A 27,199-nucleotide genomic window follows, 5' to 3' on the forward strand; every position below is an offset into this window, starting at 1 on the left:
ATCATTTATAATTCAACAATGATGAATTAGCATACTACTTGATGAGTTATAATTACTACAACGGGATAGGTAAAAAAACAAAAGATTCATTCACCTAATCTAGCCATGGTTAATTAAATAATAACAACTAATTGATCTTTGATAGGCTATCACACACCTATGCAAAAATAATATTTATACCCTAGACAACAAATGAATGTAGTACTTAGGGGTCGAACACAAAAGAGACGGGAGTTATTAATTAATTGTTATGGATTGAATTTTACCTTGGTAGATTATCGATTGATTGATTGGGTTGAAGTGATAAAACAAAAATAAATAAAATGTCTAGGGAGGTCGGGTCACACATGCTAATTACATAAATGCTTATGTCAAGTTAGGAAGTTGATTTTATGGTAAATTTTTAGGCTTAGAGACACCCACCTTACGATATTAGTGTCAACCATAGACCGGGTCCTAGAGAAACTCTCGTCCATAACTATGTCGTCCTACTACACATGCTTAGTCTAATTCGATTCCGTGCCTCTCGACTTTTAGAACGAATGAACAAACTTAATCAATGAATAAGGCCTTAAACAAAGATTAAACATTAAGGTGCAAACATGTGATAGAAACAATTAGACAATATTAACTTATCCTCATTTTAACATTTTTATATTACTTAATCATGCATGGCTTCCCTTACTCCTTAGACAAATGCAACTACTCTAACATGGTGGAAATATAAATTAAACTATTGATAAATGATGTAGCAAACATAATGAAAATATGAATAAAAAATTACCTTGCAATTGGAAATGGAAATGGAAATGGAAGAACAATACTTGTAATATAAATAACTTGTAAATGTAAATTGTTTTATAACTTGTAATGTAAATGGGAATGTAAATAACATAAAGTAAATCTAAACTAAACTAAACTAAGAGCTAATCTAAACTAACTACTAAATTTCGAGAGAATTTCTATGTAAAAGTGTGTAGAAAGATGGTGTGTAAAAGTGTTGGAGTCTACACCCTTTATATAGGAAATGAGGGGTGAAACTTAGAGCAAATATAAGGGGTCAACCCCAAATATTTTCTCTTAATTGCTTGAGTAATTGCCTAGAGAATCCCATGTGAGCCATTAATCCCATCTTTAAGCATTTGGTTAATCACACAATTTAGCATCCCATGAGAATCCAAAGTTGAGCATCCAAGACATTCTCCCATCTTCTCTACTTGGGCTTTAACACTTGATTTTATATTTGGGCATGACTTTGCATTTGTAATTCTTCAAATTAATCCATCATTTTATCCATGCATGTCCATGAACATCTTCCATGTTAGTCCATCATCTCTTCTTTAGCTTAGCTCAGGCTTCTAGTATTTGTACTTGAGTAGAATTGGGCTCATTTTAGCTCATTTTCCTACAAAACATGAGAAAACATACAAATGAAACTAGAAAGCAAATATTAGCTCATAATAACTAAAGGTAGTGCATAATACATATAAAATGGAGCTAATCTAAGGGGTAAAAATATGTAAATTATGCACTTATCAAACTCCCCCAAGCTAAACCCTTGCTTGTCCTCAAGCAAGAAACCATATTCCATCAAATGCAATACCCTAAAACAAGCTAAGCATAATGATTTAAAAACCCGAATCAACATGGGCAAGGGACAAAGCAAAACATGGATGAGATTTACATGACGGCGTACCATGGAAAACTTGAAATAAACCTTTAAGCTCTTGCATGATCTTTTGACTTATGGACTCTCACGGGACACTCAAACTCTTTTATATGTGAAAGGAAAATTTTTTAAATGAACACTCAACTATCCTCGACTTATAATAATGTGCCTGCAATCTAATATGGTAAACAATCAAGACTAGTAAGCCAAAACAATCAAATGCAAGCATGATAAAGAAGCCAAATGGGTAGGAAGAAGGCAATATGTAATGGGTAAGAAGGGGGAACAAATGAATTATGGATTGTGGAGCTAATGTCAAGCTAGCAACAACCAAATGTAAGGATGCTCAATCCTAATTCTAATCCCAACTTACAATACAAATCATAAGTAAACTCTCCAAAATATGTGAATAATGCATGAGAGTTTCTCACATCAACCTCTTCTTCTCTTTTCTTTCATTTCAATGCATACTTCTTTTTTCATTTCCATGCTTTTTTTCTTTTTTCTTTCCTCTTTCTTTTCATTCTCATTTTTTTGATCATTTTTTTTTCACTTTTTTTCTTTCATTTTTTCCTCGTTTTCTCATTTCTTCTTCAAGAGCATTAAGACCAAGTTCACATGATATTCAAACTTTGAAACAAATTCCAATTGAGCACCCAAACAAGACCAAACAAGCTACTAGCTCAACAAGGTAGATAAGTTCAATGATGTAGCTAGGGATAAATTTTGTGAAGGGGTTAAAAAGGCTAAATTTATCATGTGAATGGCTCCAAAAGGCTAACAACATATGAATGCATGCCTATAAAGAGATGAGATGAAGACCATACTTGTGCGTTTTGATGAAACACACATCATAAGGAGACACCTACACTCACCTAAGAGAGACCGGATATGGATGCGTCGGTCTAAAGACTCTCTACCTTACCAATTTTGTAGTTCATCAATAGTCAAGATCAAGCCCATTTGGTTCATTTTCCATCTCCCACCTACTATTTCAAGACATTTCCATGTAGCATTTATCCCATCATAAAAGAATAAATCATTAGCTTAAGCAATCATTAGGATATGCAAGAGGGAATAAGTAGGACAAGCAAAGAATTAGAAGCAAAAACTCACACAAATTTTTCAAAAATTCTCACTAAATCTATACTAACTAAATACAAACTAACTAATATGCGAATGCAATCTCCCCCCAAGGTAAACATAACATTTTCCTCAATGTGCCAACAATCAAATTACCCAACTAAACCATAAAAATGGCGCAAAGCACATAAACAAGAAGGACAAGAGGTCATATTTAATGGGTTGCGAGAAAATAAACTAAAATGCAAAGCAAAGAAAACTTGCTAGACTAGCTAGGCTCCCCCAAGCTAGAACGTATACGGGGGAGTCTTCCATTCATCAATAATTCAAGAAAAGGGCCAAAAATTGAAAGTTTAATGAAGGAATAATGTTTGTAAGTGATTTGGAAATTTAAAAAATAATTCAAGAAACGGGCCAAAAATTGAAAGTTTGATGAAGGAATAATGTTTGTAAGTGACTTGGCAATTTAAAAAAAAAAATGCAACAACGCCAAAATTTGATAGGCTATCGCACACCTATGCAAATATAATATTTATACCCTAGACAACAAATGAATGTAGTACATCAATTCAAGTAAAGGGCCAAAAATTGAAGCCCTTCCTACCACTTGGTGCTTGACCTCCACCGGATCTCGACACACCATCTTGTTGAGAACTACCACTTGGGTTACCACTTTGGAAATGATTTCCATAGCCATGAATATTCCTTTCCCTACCAAGCTCTTCACCATAGCTATCATACCCTCCATATCCACCATAGCCTCCATTAAATGCCTCCACTCCATAATCCGAACCACAATAATCCGGACCGGGTGCATAAGTACCTGCATTATAACCAGAAGAAGAAGGGAACCCACCTCAGGGATAATTATAGAATGATGGGTGAGGGTCCTCGTGTTGGATAACCCCTTGCCTAGCAAAGTTATCATAAATGGGGTGTAAGGCAAGTCTTTGGTCATCACGAATGGCGGCTACATTAAGGCTAAGGTCTCTCATCATATCCATCATATCAATGCTAGAGGTAGAATGACAAGCTTGAGAGGATTGACCTCTCTCACGGCGCTCAATAGTAGGGGCATTGGGTGTTTCACCTCTCAAAGGTATGTGATAGGCAACCTCTTCAAAGGGGGCACCTGCCTTACGGGTTTTGGTGTGGACTAATGCTTTCAGTTCGGAAACCTCATCTGGTAGAATCATTGAGTCATGTTTACCAATTCTCCAAATCATATAAGGATGAGAGTTTCTAAACCAATTCAAGGATAGAAAATATTCATAGTCATGTCCGTCACCGGCCTCTCCCGAAGAAAGCAAAGGTTGCAAATGAGTGGTCTCTTGCTTAAAACGGCATACCTTATTAGCAATCCTTGTTACCAACCCACCCAAGACAATAGAACTAGTGGAATGGTTACTTTGTTTGGACAAATGAGTAGCAAAGTGGTAAGGGATATTAATCCCTTATTTATCATTACCATAAACATTTAGGAAAGCACCCAAAATTTCAATCTCCAACATCCTCACCAAGTGAGGTTCATTTCTACCCAAAAATGTCTAACCCATGAATCGCTGCCATATACGAATGGCGGGATAGTCAATATATTGATGGAGGACATGGTTCCAATCAACAAGTGAGAATTTGGAAATGGCTTGCCATCTATTCTTGGGGTTAAAATGGGTGAGTGACTCAATGTGCAATTTCCCATGTTTCAATTGAAAAATATATGCAAAAGCACCTAAAGTCATCCTATGTTCTTCATTAAACAACCGAAAACTTACACCATAAATAAAATCCTTCTTTTTTTACTTGTGAAATTAAAATGAACTTAAGAACCCAAGGGTGAGTCCAGGAAGGTTTTGTAATTCTTTGTGTAAGGAAACTTCATGTCAAGACCCTTACACAATGATTTAACATGCTTATTAAGACCAATATGCTTTAAAGAGTCATGATTAATAAATTTGTTGGCTTTAATACCCTTAGCTCTCAAGGACTTCCATTGGAGCCATTGAGTTTCCGTCGCAAAAATCACATCCGGAAATGTAGGATCATGCCACTCCAGTAAATCTCTCATTTTGACATCCTCCGTAGAATTGGATGCCTCCGCTTCACCCCTTCTCATCTTAGAAGAACCTTGCTTGCTAGACTACTTAGGAGCCATGAAATTTCGGAAATTTAAGACAAAAATTTCATCTTAAGACAAGCAAAAATTCATCCAATCAAGCATAATAGAATAAACTAGTGAGCTAACTCATCCTATAATCAATAATAAAACTCAATAAGTCAATTTATAGCAAATGTAAGTGGCAAATCAAATCCTCCCAAATTGAGTCAGCGTTTGAGAAATTGGGTTTTAATTGATTAAATTGGATGAATAGAAAGAGAAATGAGATGAAAACTTACTTGTTGTTGATGATTGATGAACAAGCCTTGAATCTTGATTCTTGATGATGCAAATGATGTTTTGACGTGATTTTAGGTGAAGAATGATGATGAACAGAGACAAAGAGTGAAGAAGGAGTACCGTCGAAATATTGGAGCATATGATGATAAGATGCACATCCCTTGTTTTAACAAAAAAGCCAAAAAGAATAGAGAATTGTGTCCCCGATCGGGGATACCCCACCCAAATCGGGGTTGACCACTTTTACGCGTTGACTTTTTCTATAGTCCGTATGCTTTATTCTTTCTCCGTTTCTGAAACTTACGTCCCCGAACGGGGTTCTTGCATGGGGAAGCGTGCAAAACTCCATATAGCCTTCTTCTCATCTTCAAGTACCTATAAATCACAAAACAAAATACCGTCTAGTCTAGAAATTATTCCTAATTCCACGAAAGCATCAAATTGTTCGGAAATTTTACATTTTGCGCGACGTAAGAAGCTTTGTATAAGTTAAGCTTCAACAGGTAAAGGATTCACTGTGACTTTCTCTACAAGTCCGACGATCACATTCTCATGGTAGATCTTCAAACGATGGCCATTTGCTTTGAATTTTTCACCATTGGTGGTCATCACTTCAACGGAACCGAACTTGTTGACATTAGTGACGGTAAATGGACCGGACCAGCTTGATCGTAATTTTCCCGGAAATAGCTTGAACCGGGAATTTAATAGCAACACCTTATCACCGATGTGGAATTCTTTCTTTCAGATTTTCTTGTCATGCCACCTTTTCGTCTTCTCCTTGTAAAGACGGGAACTTTCATAAGCTTGCAAGAGGAATTCATCAAGCTCATTGAGTTGCAATAGATGTTTTTCTCCACTTTGGTTTGCATCCTTGTTTTTGACCACCCAATATGCCTTGTGCTCCATCTCAACTGGTAGCTAGCAAGCCTTTACATAGACCAACCTATATGGTGCAGTACCAATAGGTGTCTTATATGCGGTACGGTAGGCACACAAGGTGACATCAAGCTTCATGCTCCAATCTTTCCTCGACTTGGCAACAACTTTCTCAAGAATGGACTTGAGCTCACGATTAGAGACTTATACTTGGCCACTCATTTGTGGATGGTAAGCCAAGCTTGTACTATGGGAAACCTCAAACTTTTGTAGCGGCACATCAAGTTGTTTCTCACCAAAGTGAGTACCACGAACACTAATGACCGCTCTAGGCACACCAAATCTCGCAAATATGATCTTCGTGAATAAGTTGATCACGGCTCGGGCATCATTAGTGGGAGTAGCAATTGCCTCTACCCATGTAGAGACATAATCGACGGCGACCAATATGTAAGGATTACCTCTTGATGAAAGAAATGGCCCTTGATAATCAATACCCCACAGATCAAACACTTCCACTTCTAAGATCCCATTTAAAGACATCTCGTATCTTCTTGAAATAGAGCCCATCCTTTGGTAAGCATCGCATGCCATCACAAAATCTTGACATCTTGGAACGTGCTAGGCCAATAGAAACCGGATTGCAACACCTTTGAAACATTCTTGGATTGTCCATGATGACCACCATAAGGAGAAGAATGACATCCTTCTAGCACACGTTTCATATTCCATTGTAGGACACATCTCCGGAATAGCCCATCGGAGTAATGTTTGAATAGATAAGGATCGTCCCAAAGGAAGAACTTGACATCATGTAAGAACTTCTTCCTTTGTTGATATGAAAGGTCGGGTGGTAACTCCTTTCCAACTAGATAGTTGTCTATGTCGGCATACCAAGGTGTATTGGCTTCCAACATCATCAAAGCATCATCGGCGATAGAGTCATCAATAGGTATATCAATACCTCCATCATCATACTTCAATCTGGATAAGTGATTGGGAACAACATTTTCGGCCCCCTTCTTGTCTCGAATCTTAAGATCAGCTTCTTGCAAGAGCAAGATCCATATTATCAACCTTGGCTTGGCCTATTGTTGGGCTAGGAGATGCTTTAAAGAGGCATGATCAGTATGAACAATGACTTTGGAACCGATCAAGTAAGAGCGGAATTTGTCTAAGGAATAGACAATGTCTAAGGAATAGACAATGTCAAGTACCTCTTTCTCCGTGGTGGCATAATTGATTTCAGCCGCATCCATGTTTTTGCTAGCATAGTAGATAGCAAGGAGCGAGCACCTTGTCCTTCCTTTGTCCTAGCACGGCACCTACTGCATAGTCACTTGCATCATACATGAGTTCGAATGACAAGTTCGAATCCGGTGATTGGATGATAGGTGCGGAGATTAAAGCCTTCTTGATCCTAGTAAAAGACTCCAGAAAATCATAAGTAAACACAAATGGAGAATCTTTTAAATGAAGCTTTTAAGGGGTTTGGCAATCTTAGAAAAGTCTTTGATAAAACGGTGGTAGAATCCGTCATGGCCTAAGAAACTCCTTACACTTTTGACATTTACCGGTGGGGGTAGTTGTTTAATAACTTGGACCTTAGCAGGGTCCACTTCAATACCTCTTTCGGAAACAATATGACCAAGTACCACTCCTTTATTCACCATGAAGTGGCACTTTTCCCAATTTAGCACCAAGCCAACCTCTTCACAACGCTTCAAAACTTTAGTCAAGTTAGCCAAACATGCATCAAATGAAGAACCATAAACGCTAAAATCATCCGTAAACACCTCCATAATAGATTCAAAGAAATCGGAAAAGATGCTTATCATGCAACGTTGGAAAGTAGCGGGGACATTATAAAGCCCTAAGGGCATTCTACGGTAGGCAAAGGTACCATAGGGACATCTAAATATGGTCTTCTCTTGGTCATCCGAGTGAATGGCTTCCTCCTCACCCTTTATCGGTGCACTCCGAGAATTGACATATTAGGCATAATGAATCGCCATGGATTAGATCGTGGTATGAGCAATATTGGTGTCAATTTGATCAAACCGCCCATTGTTGGGGAAATCAAAAACTCGTCGAGACTCGGCACAACATCCATTGTAGAATGTTATAGAAAGAAACCAAGGATTGAACCCACGATGTGGGCATTGTCTTTGAAACTCCTTGTATCTCTCCCAAGCTTCATACAAGCTCTCTAGTGCTTGTTGGCGGAACCCCGTGATTTGGCTACTCAAAGTTTGAGTTTTCTCCGGTGGAAAAAACTTTTGGTAAAAAACAAGAGCCAAAGTCTCCCAATTGGTAATCCCCATGGCTTCTCTATCAAGGCTACTGATCCATAGCTTAGCCTTGTCCTTCAATGAAAAAGGGAAGAGTATCTCCCTTATTTGAGGTTGTGTAACTCCAGTTTGCCTAATCATGGAGTAATAGTCCCAAAAATTTTAAACTTGCAAATTGGGATCCTACAAAGGACTTCCCCCAAATTGCCTCCTCTTCACAAGCCCAATGAAAGCCGGTTTGATCTCGAAATCCGCGGCTCCTATTTGGGTAGTAGTGATACCCCTTGGAAGCATAGCCGCGGTGGAGTTGGAGTGATCAGAAAGCTTCACCATCTTTTTGATTGGGTATGGTGGTGGCGGTGGAGCTGATGAACTAGAATATTCTTCCTCGTCATGGATTAGGTAATTTGTACGAATGCGACCCAAACCACCAGGACTAGAAGATGCGTCAAGCTCCTTGAAATAGTTGAGTCGGCTACGAAACGTTCTCTCGGGCTCTGGATCAAAGGGAATCAATTCTCCGGTACTAGAGGACCTGGGCATAAGACAACAATCTTCAAGAAACTTGTAACGGTCTAAAGAAACAAGTGTTCCTCAAGAAAAAAGAAAACAAGATAGAAATCAACAATTCTAAACGCAATAAAACCGTGCTCCTCGGCAACGGCGCCAAAATTTGATAGGCTATCGCACACCTAACAAAGATACTCTAAAATTGGCTAACAAGTTAATATAGTAAAGTAGGGGTTGAACACAAGGAGACGGGAATTGTGTTATGAAATGCTATGAGTAGAATTATATCTAGGTCGATTCAATTGGTTGGTTGGTTTGTTTACATTATTGTTTTTAGGATTTTCATATTAGTTTGTTATTACATTACATAATCAAGTTAATATCACCATAGTTTATTTCTAGCATTTTCTTTTACATTTATTATCGCTTACATTTTCACTATCTCATAAGTTATCATTTTTAATTTATTCATAATTCGTAATATTTCATTTAGTTATATTTCTATTACAATCATGTTTATTAATTAATACTTCTTTAGTTTAAGTTCTAATAAGAGTGAGTAGTTTCATATGTCTAGGGATTATGGAAGCCATGCATAATTAGTATTTGTAAAATGTTAAGTTAGAATGATATAATATTGTTTGATAAGTTTCTATCACATGCTTGTTTTATTTGCTAATATTTGGTAATTGATCACTATCTTAGATTAATTTGTTAATTCACATTTATAAGTCGAGAGGCACAAAAATGAATTAGACTAAGCATCTTATAGTAGATCAGCCTAGCCTTAGCGAGAGCTCGTTAGGACCTATTATATGGTTGACAATAAATCCGAAAGGTGGTTATCATAAGACCTAAACAAATTTACAATATTAGCTATTTCTAGTTTAACATGAACTATATATATATATATAGGCAATATCCGGTGAGTCGACCTATATTTTTGAGTCCCATGAGTCCACTTATGTATCACAAGTTGTACACAAGAATATCACTATTTTTTGTCCTCCATGAACACCTTCATCATGGCTACCCGTGACACCGTTCATCATCAATCGACAATCACTGGAGTCCACCACAACCACGACTCACCATGGCTGGCCATTCAATTCAGATTCCGACACGAATTGGTGAATTAAGATAGAGTTCATAATGAATAAAAAGATAAGGATACGAACGACAAAGGTCAGACAGGGAGCGGGAGGAGTAACGAAGTATGAAAACTTAATCTTTAAAAATCACACTTACAAATAATCTAATTCTAAATAAGCTTATCTATTTTGAAAAAAAAATGGCAAAAATCCGTTATTCACACATCCCAACCAACGCCAAAGAACTTAAACAAGAACCAAGATAATGGCAGCACCATTGGCGCCCTTATCACCACCGTCATCACTCGACCACCCTTTCCGAAACTTGACAACCCTCTTCCCCCGCCCTCTCAAACCCACCCATTTCATCCCCAAAGCATCCTCCTCCTCCGATCCAGACTCGGAACATAACCCGACCCCAAACAAACCAACGAGGACCCGTTCGAGTCTCGCCTTGCACAAGTCCGACTCAGGTACCGCTCCAGAACGGGGAAGAAAGCCGAAATCAGGAAGGAAAAGAAAGTAAAGCGGGGTTTAGAATCCGGGTCGGTTAGTGCTAAACCCGGGGGAGTATTACTCCAACCAGTCCCGCTAAAGGAACCGATGTCAGGCGGAGTGAAGGTGGAATTTGGGTTCAGCCCGTATTCGGAAAGGGTAAATGGGAGGCTAACGGGTTTGGGTTTGGTGGCGTTGTTGTTGGTGGAAGTGGCTACTGGGAAGAGTGTGATTAACTATCATACGACGTCGTAATATCTGGGATCGAAAATGTTGAAAATTAACAATATTGTTGAATTTGAGTTTAGAATCCGAGAAATTCCATGAGATACCATTGCTACTGTAATTTTTTGCCCAAAATTCTAAGTCTTTTTTTTGTTTATTAATTTTTTTTCCCACACAAATATGGTTTTTTTGTTTTAAGGGGAGAGAGGATGAAGAAAAAAGTTGTGATGTCAGAGGGTTGGGAAGAAGGAATGTCGCCATGTTGGTCTTTGTTTTATTTTTATAATTCAATCTGAGTCGTTAGTTCAATCTGCCCAAAAATTATTTGTTTTATTTTCACACCATTTATGTCAGTTTGATACATCACTTATATGTAGGATTTTGGATTGTGATCCCAGTTTAGCTTTGATTTTTAGTCATTTAGAAAACGTAACGTAGATTCAGTGGTGTGATATTGTATAGTATAACCCGTGATATTGTTTAGTACAATCAGTGGTATTGTTTATTGTAAGGTGTGATATTGTTTTGTATAACTTGTGATACTCTTTTACTGGACTCATAAACTAGATATAATATCACAGGTTATACTAAACAATATCACAGGTTTGAATTTTTTTTTTTTAAAAAAAAAAATTATTAATAATTTTTTTTTATTCATAAAAAAAATTGTGATATTTTTGTGTAGAGTGTGTGATACATAAGTGGACTCACGAGACTCAAAAAGATAGGGTGGACTCATGTGATCCTAATCATTTTGAGTCCACCCTATCTTTTTGAGTCCGTGAGTCCAGCGAAACAATATCACAAGTTATACTAAACAATATCACGCGTCATATTAAACAATATCACTCTTACTGAACCAGATTCGCCCTCTGTTATTAACTTCTTTTCTCATACTTTTTCTTACACCCATCAGTGCTAGGGTCGGAGCTCCGACAAATATCACCATCCTCGCGCACTTTCCCGCCGGTGAGTCGATTTTGGCGGCGTGTTCGTCGGAGTTATTGCATATTACTTCTTTTATATTTTTTCCTCTCTTGTTCTCTTCTGTATATTCGCCTATTTCCTTCATCGCCGGCGATGAGACCCCTAATTTAACAGCGGCAGCGTTGTTCTTAGATGGAGGTTAATGGAAGAAGGATCGTTGATTGTATGTTAGTGAGGGGTGGCAGCGATGGTCGTGAGACGGACTTGTGCGTCGTGGTGGTGGTGGTTGTGGAGGTGAACGTGTGGTGGTGGGTCATGGGTGGTGGTCGTTGGGGAGGTGAAGGGATGGTGGTGGGCCGTGGATGGTTGCCGTCGACGATTAGTGTCACTGACTATAGTTTTAAGCCTTCTTTTTACTGTTTTTGTTGTATATTTTGCGTGATATTGTTCAATATAAGCAGTGATATTGTTTCGTGTAGTGTTTGATATTCTTGTGTATAAGCTGTGATACATAAGTGGACTCACGGGACTCAAATATTTAGGTAGACTCACCGGATCTTGCCTCTCTCTCTCTCTCTCTCTCTCTCTCTCTCTCTCTCTCTCTTTATATATATATATATATATAGTTCATTTTAAACTAGAAATAGCTAATATTGTAAATTTGTTTAGGTCTTATGATAACCACCTCTCGGATTTATTGTCAACCATATAATATGTCCTAACGAGCTCTCGCTAAGGCTAGGCCGATCTACTATAAGATGCTTAGTCTAATTCATTTTTGTGCCTCGCGACTTATAAAAGTGAATTAACAAATTAATCTAAGATAGTGATCAATTACCAAATATTAGCAAATAAAACAAGCATGTGATAGAAACTTATCAAACAATATTATATCATTCTAACTTAACATTTTACAAATACTAATTATGCATGGCTTCCCTAATCCCTAGACATATGAAACTACTCACTCTTATTAGAAATTAAACTAAAGAAGTATTAATTAATAAACATGATTGTAATAGAAATATAACTAAATGAAATATTACGAATTATGAATAAATTAGTAATGATAACTTATGAGATAGTGAAAATGTTAGTGATAATAAATGTAAAAGAAAATGCTAGAAATAAACTATGGTGATATTAACTTGATTATGTAATGTAATAACAAACTAATATGAAAATCCTAAAAACAATAATGTAAACTATGAAATAACGATAATGAAGAACGATTTAACGAAATAAACAAGAGTCGAAATTATCGTAACAAGAGAACTTGGAACTTGAATAAGAAGAAGTCAAATAACAAAACAAACAACTTGAATGTAAATATTGTATTACTTAGAACAAGTGCTTAATGTAAATTGTTTGTAACAAAGGAATTGCTTAACAAAATGTAAACTAATATGAAAACTAAGAGAATCGTGTGCTTAAGAGTATATGAAGGATGTAAAAGAAGATAAAAGATATCCCCTAATGACGGATTAAGGCCCCTATTTATAGTAAAATAGGGGTGAAACGTAAAAACCATGGAGGAGGTAACCCCGATCGGGGACAGGCTACCCTGATCGAGGACACTTAATCCCAGATTGATTTCTCTTAATCACTGGATTAATTGCATGAAGAATCCAATGTGGGCTATTAAGTCGTCTTTAATCTTCGGGTTGAATGCTCATATGGAATCCAAAATGGTATCCTAAGCTCCTTTTTCTCAACTTCTTTATGGGCTTCGTTTTATTTATCTTTATCAATCGACCCATGTTCATTTCTTCCATGTTCGGGATTTCCTAGCTCGGAATTTTCCAAAACGCCCTTCCATTTGCATGTGTTGTTATATTTAGCCTCGTGAACTTTAGTGCTTGCACATTCGATGGGAAAAGCTATAAAAGCTACATTTCCTACAAAATACAATAAAAACAAGCAAAGACTCTAGAACACGGAATTAGCTCATAAATACACTAATAAAAGTGCGATATTCAATTAAAATCGAGCTAAAATAGGGGGTAAAATCGTATATAAGTTAGACACATCAAGCAAAAAATCCCGAAGGTTGACACCGTTCCGCAGACCGCTTTAACACACGTCTCTGTCCTGCCGTGAATGGGCATTACATTGGACCCAAAGGAATATGTGGTTAATTCCTGCCCAGTTGGTTCGTTGTAGGTGTTAAATTCTCATTTGCAGTGGACCAAGGCTAACACCTCGGAGGAGCGCGAGAAGCTGTGAAAGCATGAGCTGATTGACTATAAAATCCATGAAGTGGCAAAAGAGAACAAGAAATACTTGACTGAAGAGGAACAAGAAGTTGGATTCCGAGTCGTCCGCCCAAAGAAAAAGCCAAAGAATGATCCTGTTGAGAAGATGATTGTGGATCGAAATGGGAAGACAAGGCCTCGAGAAAGACCATTGGTGATTAGGTCGGAGATAACGCAAGAGCGCCCCCCTCGAGGTCGAGACAAGAAGTATGATAAAAATGACAAAGGCAAGAGGAATATGGAAGAATAGAAATATCCTAAGTCTTTATTAGCATTTATTTTTTATTGTTGTTGTAATAAACGGCGGAATTTTTAGAATCCTATCCTAGCATTTATTTTAGCATTTTGTATTATTTGGCGTATTACTAATAAATGGATAAACTAATTGCTTTTAGTTAGGAATGTAAAATCAATTCCCTTTATTTATTCTTTTGAATTCCAAGTGCCAAAGCAAATGTCCTTCTACTTACATTTTTTTTAGAAATTGATTAGGTCGTATCCTGTGAAGGATTGTCTACGTATTCATTGAAAATTACTCTTAAGAATGCAATTAAGTTATATTGATGATACTGAGGATGAAAATGAAGAAATCCCAGCACGCGAGAGCAAGATGGTACGCATCTCGAGGTCGACTAGTGCCGTGTGTTTACGTGTCGCTTGAGCGACACGTGGATCTCACATGGCACGCTTTTGAGGTCTATTCTAAGGGTAATATCATTTGAGTCGGTCTAGATTAGTCGGATTTGAAAACTCATTCCCGTCTAAATCTGTAATTTTAACCGCACCCCGTGAGTGTATAGATTTGACTAGATAAGGTCCGACCCAAATAGGTTTGAATTTTCCCCTTGGGTCAACTGGTAGAAGAGATTGGACATATTTGAGCACTAGGTCTCCCTCTTTAATGTTTCGAGGTTTGACTTTCTTGTTGAAGGCTCTCCTAATCCGTGCTTGATATGTTTGGACATCCTAACTGAGGTTCGATATCCCCATAATATGTTATATAGAAAGGAGTAGCCCTAGTAGCTCTACTGGTTGTACGTCTTCCATGCCATATGTTAGATAGAAAGGAGTAGCCCTAGTGGACGTCTTGACTGAGGTTTGATATCCCGATAATGCAAAGGTTATCTTGCTTAGCTATTCTCGATAGTTGTCATCATTTTGTCGAGGATCATAACGACATTTTTGTTTGTTTCCTCCACTACACCATTAGTCTCAGGTCGATAAGGCGAAGAGTGATGATGCTTGACTTTGTACTTGGCCAACAACTGTTCGATTTCAGCTTGGAAATGGGACCCGATATCGCTGATGATCTCGTGTGGGAACCCGTATCGACAGATGATATTGGTTTTTATGAACTTATCCACATGCTTGGATGTTAGAGCAGTATAGGATGTCGCTTCTACCCAATTTGTGAAGTAATCTATGGCCACCAAAATAAAATAGTGACCATATGTTCCAGCTAGAGTGATCTTCCCGATGATGTCAATTACCCAAGTAGAAAACGGTGTAGATACCCAATATCCGCACCTTCAAAAAACCACTCGATGATGATCGGACTATAACGTGTTTTAGATATGCGTGCGTGGATTGGCTATACATGAGATGGTTTAATGCACTAGTCGGATATGAAAAATGATTTCAAAAGTTTTCTAACTTCATTTCCATTAAAATAACACTATTTAGAGTTAAAACCGTCTTCGGACCCATAACCGACTCAGAAACCCGCAACTCGAGTCAACCTGAGTCAAACCGAGTCAACCTAAATCTCGAATGTCGAAAATAATGCCATGAATGTCTTTATCATGTCATTTCCATTAAAATGACCCTAATTAGAGTCAAAACCGACACCGGGACAAAAACCGACTCGAAATTCAAATCCCGACTCACACGGGTCAAACCCGAGTCAAGGACACAAAATACCTACCTCAAATAACACCCAAGAGTAGGCTTACATGGCTAAGCAACCATCAAAGACCACAAATCACAACCAACAAAACATTGGTTAGAACAAATGCAAAATCCAAATTTCTGAAAGGGACAGTACACCCCTTTCAGTCACTAGGTAGCTCGCGCCTTTTTAGGCATGCCCTTGGCCAGCAAGCAAACTTAACCGACTTGCTACCACCCCCATTTCTTTATAAACACCCACCATCACACACCACAATCCTCACGCGAGAGTCTGCCCCCTCCTTCTCCCTTAAACTTCTAGACCCGACATCCTAAGTCAGAAAATCGACATGTGTTTACGACCTACCGATCGTAAACACAAGCCTTACACATTTTGTTTGGTACCGTCGCCGTGCATTCGACCGACCCATTTGACTAACTCGATTCATTAATCAACATGTTTTAATTAACATATTTTCAACTCATTTTCAAAACAAAATCCTTTTTTAAGGCACTCTTTTAAACTTCTTTGATCGCGAGTAGTCACAACGAGAAAACCGTCTCTAAAGTCGTCTACGTCGCAAACATCAATACACGTAAGTTTGAGGGTGTAAATATCCCATTTATTTCATGTCTTTACTGTTTTTATGAGTTTATAAGCATGAACAATGCATAACACGATTCAAATATAGGTTAGACGAGCCAAAACCGAGCTTTGGTCCGAGACAGAAGCCCTTTGCTATGCAAAGAGGCTCGCGCCTCTTGTGGGTTCTCGGGTCAGACTCAAACGTGTTTGTTCTCGTCTTTCCTCTTTATTTCATTTCTTATTTGCAATCGGTTTTTACCATTTCAAATGTTTCAAATCGTTTTTTATGACAAACTTTTTAACCATAAATCATAATCACCCTTGGTTCCATATACCATGACGGTTTAATCCGTGACTCGGTGATATTAATTGGTTAATTACATTTTAAGGGAAATTCTTTTCTTTTATTTACCATTGTAATTTATTTTTATGATAAACATATTTTGACCATTACAAAAATCATCCTTGGTTCTTTATACCATGACGGTTTATTCCGTGACTCGATGATATTATTGGTTAATTACAAATTAAAGGGTATTTTAACCCCCTTTTATTTTATTTACCATTTTTCTCATTTGTTTACATTTGTAAATATATTAGTCATAATTCATAATCATCCTTGGTTCTTTATACCATGTCGGTTTAATCCGAGTATGATGACAAACTTGACTAATTACAAAGAAATGACCTTAACATATTTAGTTCAAATCAAACATTTTACATTTTTATTTGTAAACTATGCTTTTCAAACTTGCAAATTCGACAACGAATATTACTAACACAATAGTAATTATTCCGAGTCATGCAAATCATACTTGCAAATCATTAATCACAAAAAACGGTTTTAAACAACCTTTTTAACAACCAGGAGATGCCCCTTGGGTCGTCGTCTGACTCGCGCCCCAAGAGGCCGTAGGTTTTCATATTTTAAAAGCCTGGGTAGAGCCCTTTCCCTCGCCAATAGGCTCGCACCCCAATGGGGGCTGCCATGCACTGTTCTGCCTCATTTTAGCATTTGTCTAGGACGATCCCAATTACGGTTAATCTGAATACATGACGGATCTGATTGACAAGCTCACGTTCTTACACTTTGTCATTTGACACCCTTTTTCAAATAATGGATCGTGTTAAGTATCATAACCCGAATTTGGTAAATGGATGTTTAATTTCCGTTTTCACATGCAAATCAATCTAAATCCAACTCGACATCAATTATTTGATATTTGGATAACCAAACCGACTTAGGAAATTCTCACATGTTAGGTTAAGCTTTTGGATGCGCATTCATGCATTTAAACCGTTTTATCAACTTTTGCACTTAAACAACCACGATCGATCAGTAGAGGCCGCTAACGCGGGCCGGATTAGGTGTTCGATTAAAGGGCTTCCCAATACGTACCCTCACCCCTTACTCAGAAACTTTGGATAGTGGATGGCCTTATCCAGGGCGCACGAGAGTCCTTATCTTTAGTACCTATGTCAAACAGCGCTTTTTCCCTTGATTGACCTAGGTATAAAGTGGATTCAAACGGGTTCCAAGCATCCCACAAATGCTTGGTGGCGACTCCGAACTTCTCTATATCGTTTCGAGACCTTTACCGAGACGAAACCGACCGATCTAAAGCGATCCGGTCGAAAGCATTTTTACGCCGCCGAGCGTGGCTTTCAAAAGACCAATGTACGTCCACAGGTTGGCTTGGCGTGCATGTAGCCCATGTCCACAAACGGCCAAGGAGAAGTCATCGTGTATAGTAGAGATGGTGGGACATGTTGTACATTCCCGAAGATCAGGCAATTGTTGCAATGCCTTACGTATTTAATGCAATATGTCTCCATTGTTGTCCAATAATATCCTAGACGCATGATTTTCTTTGACAACTTGGGACCACTCATATGAGGACCGTATTCTCCATAATGGACTTCTTCCATACCTTTCTTTACTTTAGAATGATCAAGGCAAAGTAAAATTACGCCTTGTGGCTTTATCTTGTATAATTCTCCTTGATTTAGGACATATTGAGATGATAGTAGACGAATCGCTCGTTGTCCCCTCATATCCATGTCGGGTGGGTACGCGCCACTGAGCTTGTAATTCAGAATGGCATGATAATAAGGCTCCTCCTTATTTTCTTTTTCATTGGTAAGAAAATGCACATAAGTGGGTTTGGACCGTCGTTCATTGCATAGTGGCAGTTCTATCATGCTGTCGGGCATGTTGATCAAGGATGCAAGTTTCATAGAGTGTCTGGAAACTGATTTTCTTCTCGAGGTAGATGTAAGTAAACCACTTGGTCGAATAATTAGCCACTTGATCTATCTTGTCTTGATATGGCGTAAGACTTTCACTTCGGATTTTCCAAGATCCAGTAATTTGATTGTTGATCAAAGACGAGTCGTCGTGGAGTCGAAGTCTCTTGATGCCTTAACTGACTGCTGCTTGTAAACCGATGAGGCAGGCGTCATATTCCATTGCGTTATTGGTTACCTCGAAGTCGAGTTTGGAAGAAATTGGTATATGCTCGCCTTCAGGAGAATTGAGCAACACTCTTATATCATACCCTCTTAAAATAGAAGCCCCATCGAAATAGAGGTCCCATGATTATGTATTGGTGTGTAGAATATCTTCATCTGGAAATGACCATGTATCTATTACTTGGGTATCATGAATGGGGTTGTCTGAGAAGAATTCGGCCACTGCTCGTCCTTTAATGACCTTCAGAGGTACATATTTGAGATTCAACTCTGAGAGCATCAAAGTCCATCTTTCCAAACGCCCATTTAAGACAGGTTTTTCGAAAATGTATTTGACAGGGTCCATCTTCGAGTACACCTTGACGGAGTAGTTAAGCATATAATGGCATAGTTTCTTGGTTGCCCACACAAGACCGAGGCATGTCTTTTCAAGTGGTGTATACTTATTCTCATATTCCATGAACTTCTTGCTAAGGTAGTAGATAGCTCTTTATTCGTTCCCGACGACTTGTGCGAGCATAGCCCCCATGGCTGTTTCTGTGACTGTGAGGTAGAGAAATAAAGGTTGATCTTTCGGTGGTGGCATTAAAACAGGTGGCTTGGCCAATATCTCCTTGATTCTGTCAAATGCCCTTTGACAATCCTCGTCCCACATGGTGTGGTCCATTTTCTTGGGCTTTTTGAATATAGGTTCGCAAATCATAGTGAGCTTTGGGATAAAACGGCTTATGTATTGCACCTTGCCCAGGAATCCTCGAACTTCATTTTCTGTCCGTGGCATCTCGATTAGAGCCTTGATCTTGGATGGATCAATCTCTATTCCCCTCTGATTGACTACATATGCCAATAGTGTGTCGGATGTGACTCTGAATGCTCACTTCTGAGAATTAAGTCTCATGTTGTACTTGCGCAATCTGAGAAAGAATTTGCGAAGGTTGGCGATGTTAACTTATCTATCCTTGTATTTGACGATCGTGTCATCTACATGTACTTCTACTTCTTTGTGTATCATGGCATGCAATAGGGTAGTCATGGTCCGTTGATATGTTGATCCAGGATTTATTAATCCAAACGGCATATCGGTGTAGCAATAGGTACCCCACTGAGTGACGAACGCCGTTTTACGCATATCTTCTTCATCCATATTGATCTAGTTATATCCCTCACATCCATCCATAAAATAAAGGAGTGCGTGATCTGTTGTATTATCTCTAGTACGTAGATGTGTGGGAGTGGGAAATCGGCTTTTGGACAAGCCTTTTTTAGATCTCTGAAATCAACACAAACCCAGATTCGCCAATCCTTTTTCGGTACGGGGACTATGTTAGCCACCCAGTCTGGGTACTCGAAAATTTTGATGAACCCGACTTTGAATTGCTTCTCCACTTCCTCCTTAATCTTGAGAGCCCATTTTGTTCTCATTCGGCGAAGCTTCTGCTTTACGGGTTTGAAATCTTGATTGATTTGGATTCGATGTTCTGTAATATCCCTGTCTATCCCTTGTATATCCTTATACGACCAAGCAAAAATGTCTTTGAATTCGTGAAGAATGTTGATGAAGCGAGCTCTTTCATTTGGGTCTAGGGTTGTTCCTATCCTAAGTTCTTGGGGTTCTAAATCTATCCTTACGTTGATAGGTTCAGTTTTCACTATAATTGCTTCCCCTTTCCCCTCCTCCAGTATTTGTTTTATTATATAAGGTGGTTGTTCGATTGAGTCTGGGTCAGGATCATCCTCAGTATCATCGTATACATAATTGCAATCACGATAACACGAAGAGTAAGCAGAATCAGATTTATTCATATAATGTTTGAAAATCGCTGAAACAAAGAAGCCATCTGCACGGTAGTCAGTGGCAGAAAATGGGCAGTTGACGGGGCATTCCCCAAGCTACTGTTACTAGATGATGCTAAACTAGGAGAGACGATGGGATAGGGAGAGACAACATGGGGAGACTCTCTAACGACTTGCCTAGACTTAGACTCGGTTTTTGACTCCCACCCTGACTCAGATTCAAATTCGTCATCTTTTGGTTCCCAATTGAACATCTAGCCTTCTCCAGTTGTGATTTTGAAGAGCCTTCCCTGGTTATTGGTCCATTTGATTGATTTTCTCCATCCTCTCTCCTGTTTGGCTGGATTTGCATCCGTGATGAGCGTTGCAGGGTTGAAATGGTCATCTTGTAGTATCACGGTAATAATCTTGCTTGGGCTGCCTTGACGAATCGATCTTCTCCGAACAAAAGGCCAACAGCTTGTTCGTTGAAACAAGGTGTCAGACGAGCTTTAACGACAAGAACCGTTTCTTGAGGAATGAAATAAAAATCCTGGAATACTTCGATCCCGGCTAGCTTGGTTCCTTTGAACATCCAGGGTTTTGGAAATCCGCGAAAAGATTCATGGTTTTCTTCCTTGACGAAGTACCCATAAAGTGACTCATCGATGTTTGTGATCGTGAACTTGAGCGAGCTTTTCGAAAGCTTCAGATATTGTAGGCTCGTATCCCAATCCTAATGGTATCTTCTGGGAGTGGCCTTCTTTGAATGGTGGGAAGGTGTTGCTCCAGATAGGGTTTAGTGGCATACCTGGGAAGTATTCCTGGGATTTGAGTATGTGGTTGACCACCAGGTTTGAATATGGGTTGAATTATAGAGGTGGTAATTCACTTTCTACAAGGTTGATGATCTGGAATCCTCCTAACTCGTGCACTGGATCTGACACGACTTGATTGTTGGACATTTTCTCTATTACTACTTTGATAGGTTTCGAAGTGATCGTCACTACTCAACTATCTAAAGGGATTTTGATCTTTTGATGAAGTGTGGATGTCACAGCTTTGGAAGCGTGAATCCATGGCCTCTCTAGAAGTATGTTAAATGACGCCTCGATGTCTACTATCCGGAAATTGACCTTTCTTTCGATTGGTCCAGTAGCTATAGTCAGATTGATATGGCCTCTCACATTACGCCGCGTCCCATCGTATGCACGAACACCTTGGTTAGTCATGTGACCGTGATGTACAAGTTTAGATTGTGACTGACGCCAAAAGGTGGCAAATCTTCATCCGAGAAAGTAACTGGGTTACTTAGCTTGATTGAGTCCTGGAGGACTAGGTTGACTAGCTACATCGTCAGGAGTACAGTCATGTGCTATGTTGAGGTTAGCCAATGCTTGTAGTAAAGCTTAGAGATGTGGAGATTAACTACCAACCAGTTGCCATACTGAAAGATCAGCCATTGTCTTCTGTAGTTGCTTCATTAGGTGGTCATGTTGGAATATGAGTCCTCCGACAATAATGCGATCACAACTGTTGATCATGATGATCACATGTTTAAATCACATTTTAAGAATACATGTGGGATGTAATATTTTACAGTCAACTGGTCCACACATATCGGTAATGATTGGCTGACTAGAGTTTGACATTACTGTCGTGCGACGGTGGTGATCAGTTGATCCCCTTAGGTCATACCTATAGGGAAATACTCTTAATTGATTATTTAATTAATCGTATGCCGATACGAGTTAATTAAATTGCTTAAAATTGACGGATGATTTTGTGAGTAAAGTTAACGTGTCTTAATGTAATTCGATTAAATTATATACGGTCTAAGTAATCGAATTGTTTTATTACTTAGAGAAAATTATTGTTTACGAAACAATTGAAATTGAAATTGAATGAATAATTTATTATAAATACAAGACGTTGTAATTTATAATTTGATAAACCGTTTTGGTACAAGTAATTACGAATTACTAGTCGATTTTGTATATGACATATTTTATGAGTATGTTGATTTTTAATATGTTAAAAATACATTACAATTTCACATGTCAAGTAACATGTCACATATGTTACAATTGACAAATGACAAAAATAAAATGGACCTACCCATTTTATTTAAGTGTGCCGAAAAAGGAGGGAGTATTAGGTTTATATTGTGTTTTTATTTTTAAGTGGAAAACACAATGATCAAACCCTACTTGTAGCCTTGCATGCCTATTTTTCTTGGGTAGAAAAACAAGCTCATGCATTGGCTTCTACTCCCTCCTACAACCGGTTTTTCCAAGAGAAAAGATAGAGTTTTTCATCTATCATTGATTCACAACTTCAACTCATATTTTCTAGTGTAAGAAAATGAATTCTCTCTATAATTTGTGAAAACTTAGAGAAACAAAAAAACACACAAATCACTCCTCTCTTGACCGAAATATTCAAGAGAACAAATTAATATTTTTGTGTCAAATTTTAAGTAATACTTATATTATTACTAGTTCATAATTATATAAGTTATTAAGGGATTTTCTTGGATATATGCTTTTGGGAGAGGTTCTATTTTGGACCTTTTGTTCATCCATTATAAGGAAGCTCAAGAACTAACAAGAAGGAGATCTTGTTGGTGCCCTGTGTTGGAAATCTATATCTCATTTTTAACATATTCATATATGTTTCAAATTAATTTAGTCATAAAATTAATTACAAATCTTATGCATGCAAACTAAAACAAAAGAGATAAGAAAATCAATTTCTCACCAAATAAATTTCGGTCAAATGGGCACCAACAAGATCTCCTTCTTGTTAGTTCTTGAGCTTTCCAATATTGGATGAACATACATGACCTCAAAATAGAAGCCCTCCAATTTGTAGCACCCAAGACTATCCCTTAAGCCCACAAACTAATATGTACTAGATATTTATATTGTGGTTTACCTTAAAATTGATTACTAATACTCATATATTACATTGATAATTTTAGTAATCTATTGAACAAATTTTGGTAATATTCTCTCTCACAAATTGAATTGTTCAATTTTAAGGAATTAATTAATCTGTATCGGTATACAATTAATTAACCTTTTCAATTAAGGGAATCGTCCTTTAGGTGTGACCTCAAGGGATCAACTGATCACCACCGTCGCACGACAGTAATGTCAAACTCTAGCCAGCCAATCATTACCGATATGTGTGGACCAGTTGACTATATATATATGTATCATCCCTTCCGTATTCTTGTAATGAGATTTAATAATGATATTTAAATCATGTGATCGCACTATTGTTGAGGACACATTTCCCAACAATCTCCCACTTGTCCTCGACAAGTGTGCGTCACCAATTCTCTTGTCCTATTACTATCTTCCACTCAATGCAAGATGTCTTTCGGGTCGTACTTGCAAGTGATCATATCGAGAGTGGTTTCCTCGATCTGGAGAATAACTGATTGACCGGATTTATCTATCATAGATACCTTCCGAGCGTGGCCACGCATTTCCAGTTCATTACTCCTCGAGTGGCCCTGAGATATTGTTTTAACCCTAACAAGGGGGTGGACAATTCCTATCGCACTTATTCCCTTCGACTAGCCACAGCCATCATAACCCAAAATATGCCCATTTGACCCGATTTACGAAGGTCGTAGTAACACAAATCAAAGTTAATCTGAAACTGTGCCATCTTAGGCGAACAGTCTTTAGTCAAAAGAATCGACTCATTAGAATACTATAGTAGCTCTCGCCACGACCAGGCTATATAAATTTGCCAGAACTCTATAAGCGGTCACTGCCCGACAAAGTGTTCCTAACAGTCTGCCTATGTGATCGACTAGTCATCTCACATGACTCTATGGCACCTGAACTTGCCATCAATCGCATCACACTTTAGTCACTTCGAGACGTCACCTCATGTAAGTGACTATGGGCGAATACAATGCTAATCCGTGTTCACTTTAACGGGGTTCAATTGTCTCTACAACCCGTTTGGATGTAACAAAGTATAATAAAAGAGTTTTAAAGGAAAAACTCGAACGACAAATGCGATTATCACATATGAATAGTCAATGCCTGATTACTATTTCATGTTCTATAATCTAATTTGATCTTGTATGTAGTTATTCATTTCAATTCAATTGAAATGACATGACTCATCATGTTTAGCCTTTGAGAAGGCTTTGGTTAGTAGGTTTTATCAACTTCTTGTACCTTACTCAACCTTACTACATACTCGTTTTCCTTTGTAATGTATACATTTACATTACAAAACTTTCTGAGTACGTGTCGATATCCAATCAAGACATAGGTCCTCTAGCCTAACAATAGCTCCCACTGTTTTCACAGTGTGCGGGACTCATCCTCTTGCACATCTCTTGATTGCAAGTGTACTCAATTTCCGTTGTAAATATTTCTTATTGTTCTTTATTGCCTAGAACGATTCTAGAAAATCTACTTCTTAATTAACATTGCCACAATGGTATCTTAACCATCCTGATGTGTTTTGATTATGGTTTTGTCGGAAACCACGCGCAATCTCAATTCTCAATTGTCACTTGTGTAACACCCTTACACAAAATTGCATCATAAACACTTTGCTTTACTTCCTTAATGCTTCTGCAAGCACTTAAGGGTAATCTTTATGGCTTACTCGACAAAGATTACTTAAATTCGATTTTGAAAACAATTCATCATACTCAAAGTATATGAAGTGTTATACATCATTTTTTATTTAATTGATTTGGCAGCGGAAGCAAATGGAATCAATCAAATATGTTCAACTTGGTTGAACTAGTCATGAATCTTATCAACATAAGACTTCTTATTGACGCTAATATCATGTGGATTTATCTTCATAAATCCGGATATTAAAGATGTATTATAATACTCCAAAAGTCTTACATCATTCGCAATGATCAATATGTCATCCACATATAAGACTAATTAAAATTTCCGTAACTCCCACTAAACTCCATGTATAAACACAACTTCTCGACTTATCGAGAAAAGTTTTATCACATGATCAAAATGTTGATTCCAACTCATTGATGTCCTACTTAAGATTCTCTCTTAAGTTTCACATTATCTTAGGATTGCAAGAATCTACTAAACTCAAGACATGTATTGAATACATTCCTTCTAATTGAAGAAGTGGGTTTTAGATTCACACGCTATGTATTTCATAATAATGAAACACAATCCCTAAGAAGATCCAAATAGACTTAAGCATTTCAACTGGTGCAAAACCCTTTGCAGCCAATCAAACCTTGAAATCTGTCTTTATTAGTGCAAAACCCTTAGTCACTAATCAAGCCTTTTATTTCGGATTCTCATGGCTCTAAGCCTTGTATTGAGTTGTGACTTAAACACTCTTATGTAAGTCATTTGTTTATTACTTTCCAGAAGTAATCAACTTGAATCAAACAATTTTTTTGTAAGTTGTAAGCTCTTTACTTTCTTTATTTTCTTAAAAGTAACATGAATTCATCATCTTTAACAAGTGACGAATTTAACCTCCTAGGTTTTGAAGAAACAATGTCTTACACAAAACGTCTCACGTAGCCAAGAAAGACCAGTTTCTTGCGACATAACATTCTTTGTGGCTCTTGAATAATTTCTCCCACTCTGTCTTCTAAAAATAAACTTGAATTTTAGAAACACAGCTTCACGAGCCGCAAACCCGTCGTACTCGTGATAAATGAAGGGAAAAATGAGCATTTGTTTCTTGTGAAAACTTACAAACATGGCATCCTACCATCTCATATCTCATATGAATCATTTTAGATTTAGTGGAAAGATAATCTAGACAAAATGATAAAATCCTCAAAAGGATCAAGTAACTCAAAGTAACTTGATCGAAGTCCAAACCATATCGAATAGCGTTTGAATTCTTATCCAATCACACATTATTCCATAATGCATGCTAAGAGAGATTAACTTGTGATACTATATCACATTTCCTTTGGCTTATATCAAAGTCTTCACTTTGCTAATCCCATCACGACTAAATCGTGATTCTTTGAACACTTTGAACTTCTTCAAAGATTTCTCTATTTACCTTATTAAGTGAACATATTCGTGTCAACTTAAATCGTTGGTAAAAGAAAATGATCAACCTATTTTGGATCGATGATTTACAACCTCGATCTCCTTTTCAACCAAAAGGCACGAGATATCTTGCTTTGAATACAAGATACGCATAAACCATTAACAATCTAATGGTTTCAAGAGTACTCGATAACTCTTTGCGTTCATCATCCCAGAATTTAAGGTTTAATCTTGGGTTACCAATTTGAGTCTTGCATCACCTACATGATGTATCATTCTAGTTTGGTTTAGAATATAATCACTTTGATAATGGGCTAGCCATACATCAAATCGTGGTCTATAGGGTCACAAAAGTGAAAACCTCTTTTGTATCTTAACAAGTTTATATTCTTATTTAGAGTTTATGCACTTAATAGTCACAATTGAGTACACAATTACTCTATCTCTCGACATTATTGTTGCTAGTCCTCATATTCTAATCATCTTATGTGTCGAATACAATGATGAAAACCTCCACTGGTTTCTAATATTGACGAAGTGGTACAAGCAAAATTTATGTTTAATCAAATAAACATTTAAAGAAGAAGGTCCCATTAGGTGTCCCACAACTAACTTGTTGA

General features: G+C 37.7%; 1 protein-coding gene and 1 non-coding gene across 2 annotated transcripts; one reads left to right on the forward strand and one right to left on the reverse strand.

The window, feature by feature from the left end:
* Window positions 1-8,171: 8,171 nt before the first annotated feature.
* LOC141654402 (small nucleolar RNA R71) lies at window positions 8,172-8,278 on the forward strand. The gene has a single exon (XR_012547963.1). It is a non-coding gene; the product is annotated as a small nucleolar RNA R71 (small nucleolar RNA).
* Window positions 8,279-19,255: 10,977 nt separating this feature from the next.
* LOC141651497 (putative mitochondrial protein AtMg00860) lies at window positions 19,256-19,909 on the reverse strand. Its single transcript, XM_074459205.1, has 2 exons — window positions 19,864-19,909; window positions 19,256-19,599 (listed from the first exon to the last, which is right to left on the reverse strand). The coding sequence occupies exons 1-2, from the start codon at window positions 19,907-19,909 to the stop codon at window positions 19,256-19,258; spliced, it is 390 nt and encodes a 129-aa protein (XP_074315306.1).
* Between the last annotated feature and the right edge of the window lie 7,290 nt (window positions 19,910-27,199).

This window comes from Silene latifolia, chromosome 4 (assembly GCF_048544455.1).
Source record: "Silene latifolia isolate original U9 population chromosome 4, ASM4854445v1, whole genome shotgun sequence".
Taxonomy (NCBI): Eukaryota; Viridiplantae; Streptophyta; class Magnoliopsida; order Caryophyllales; family Caryophyllaceae; genus Silene; species Silene latifolia.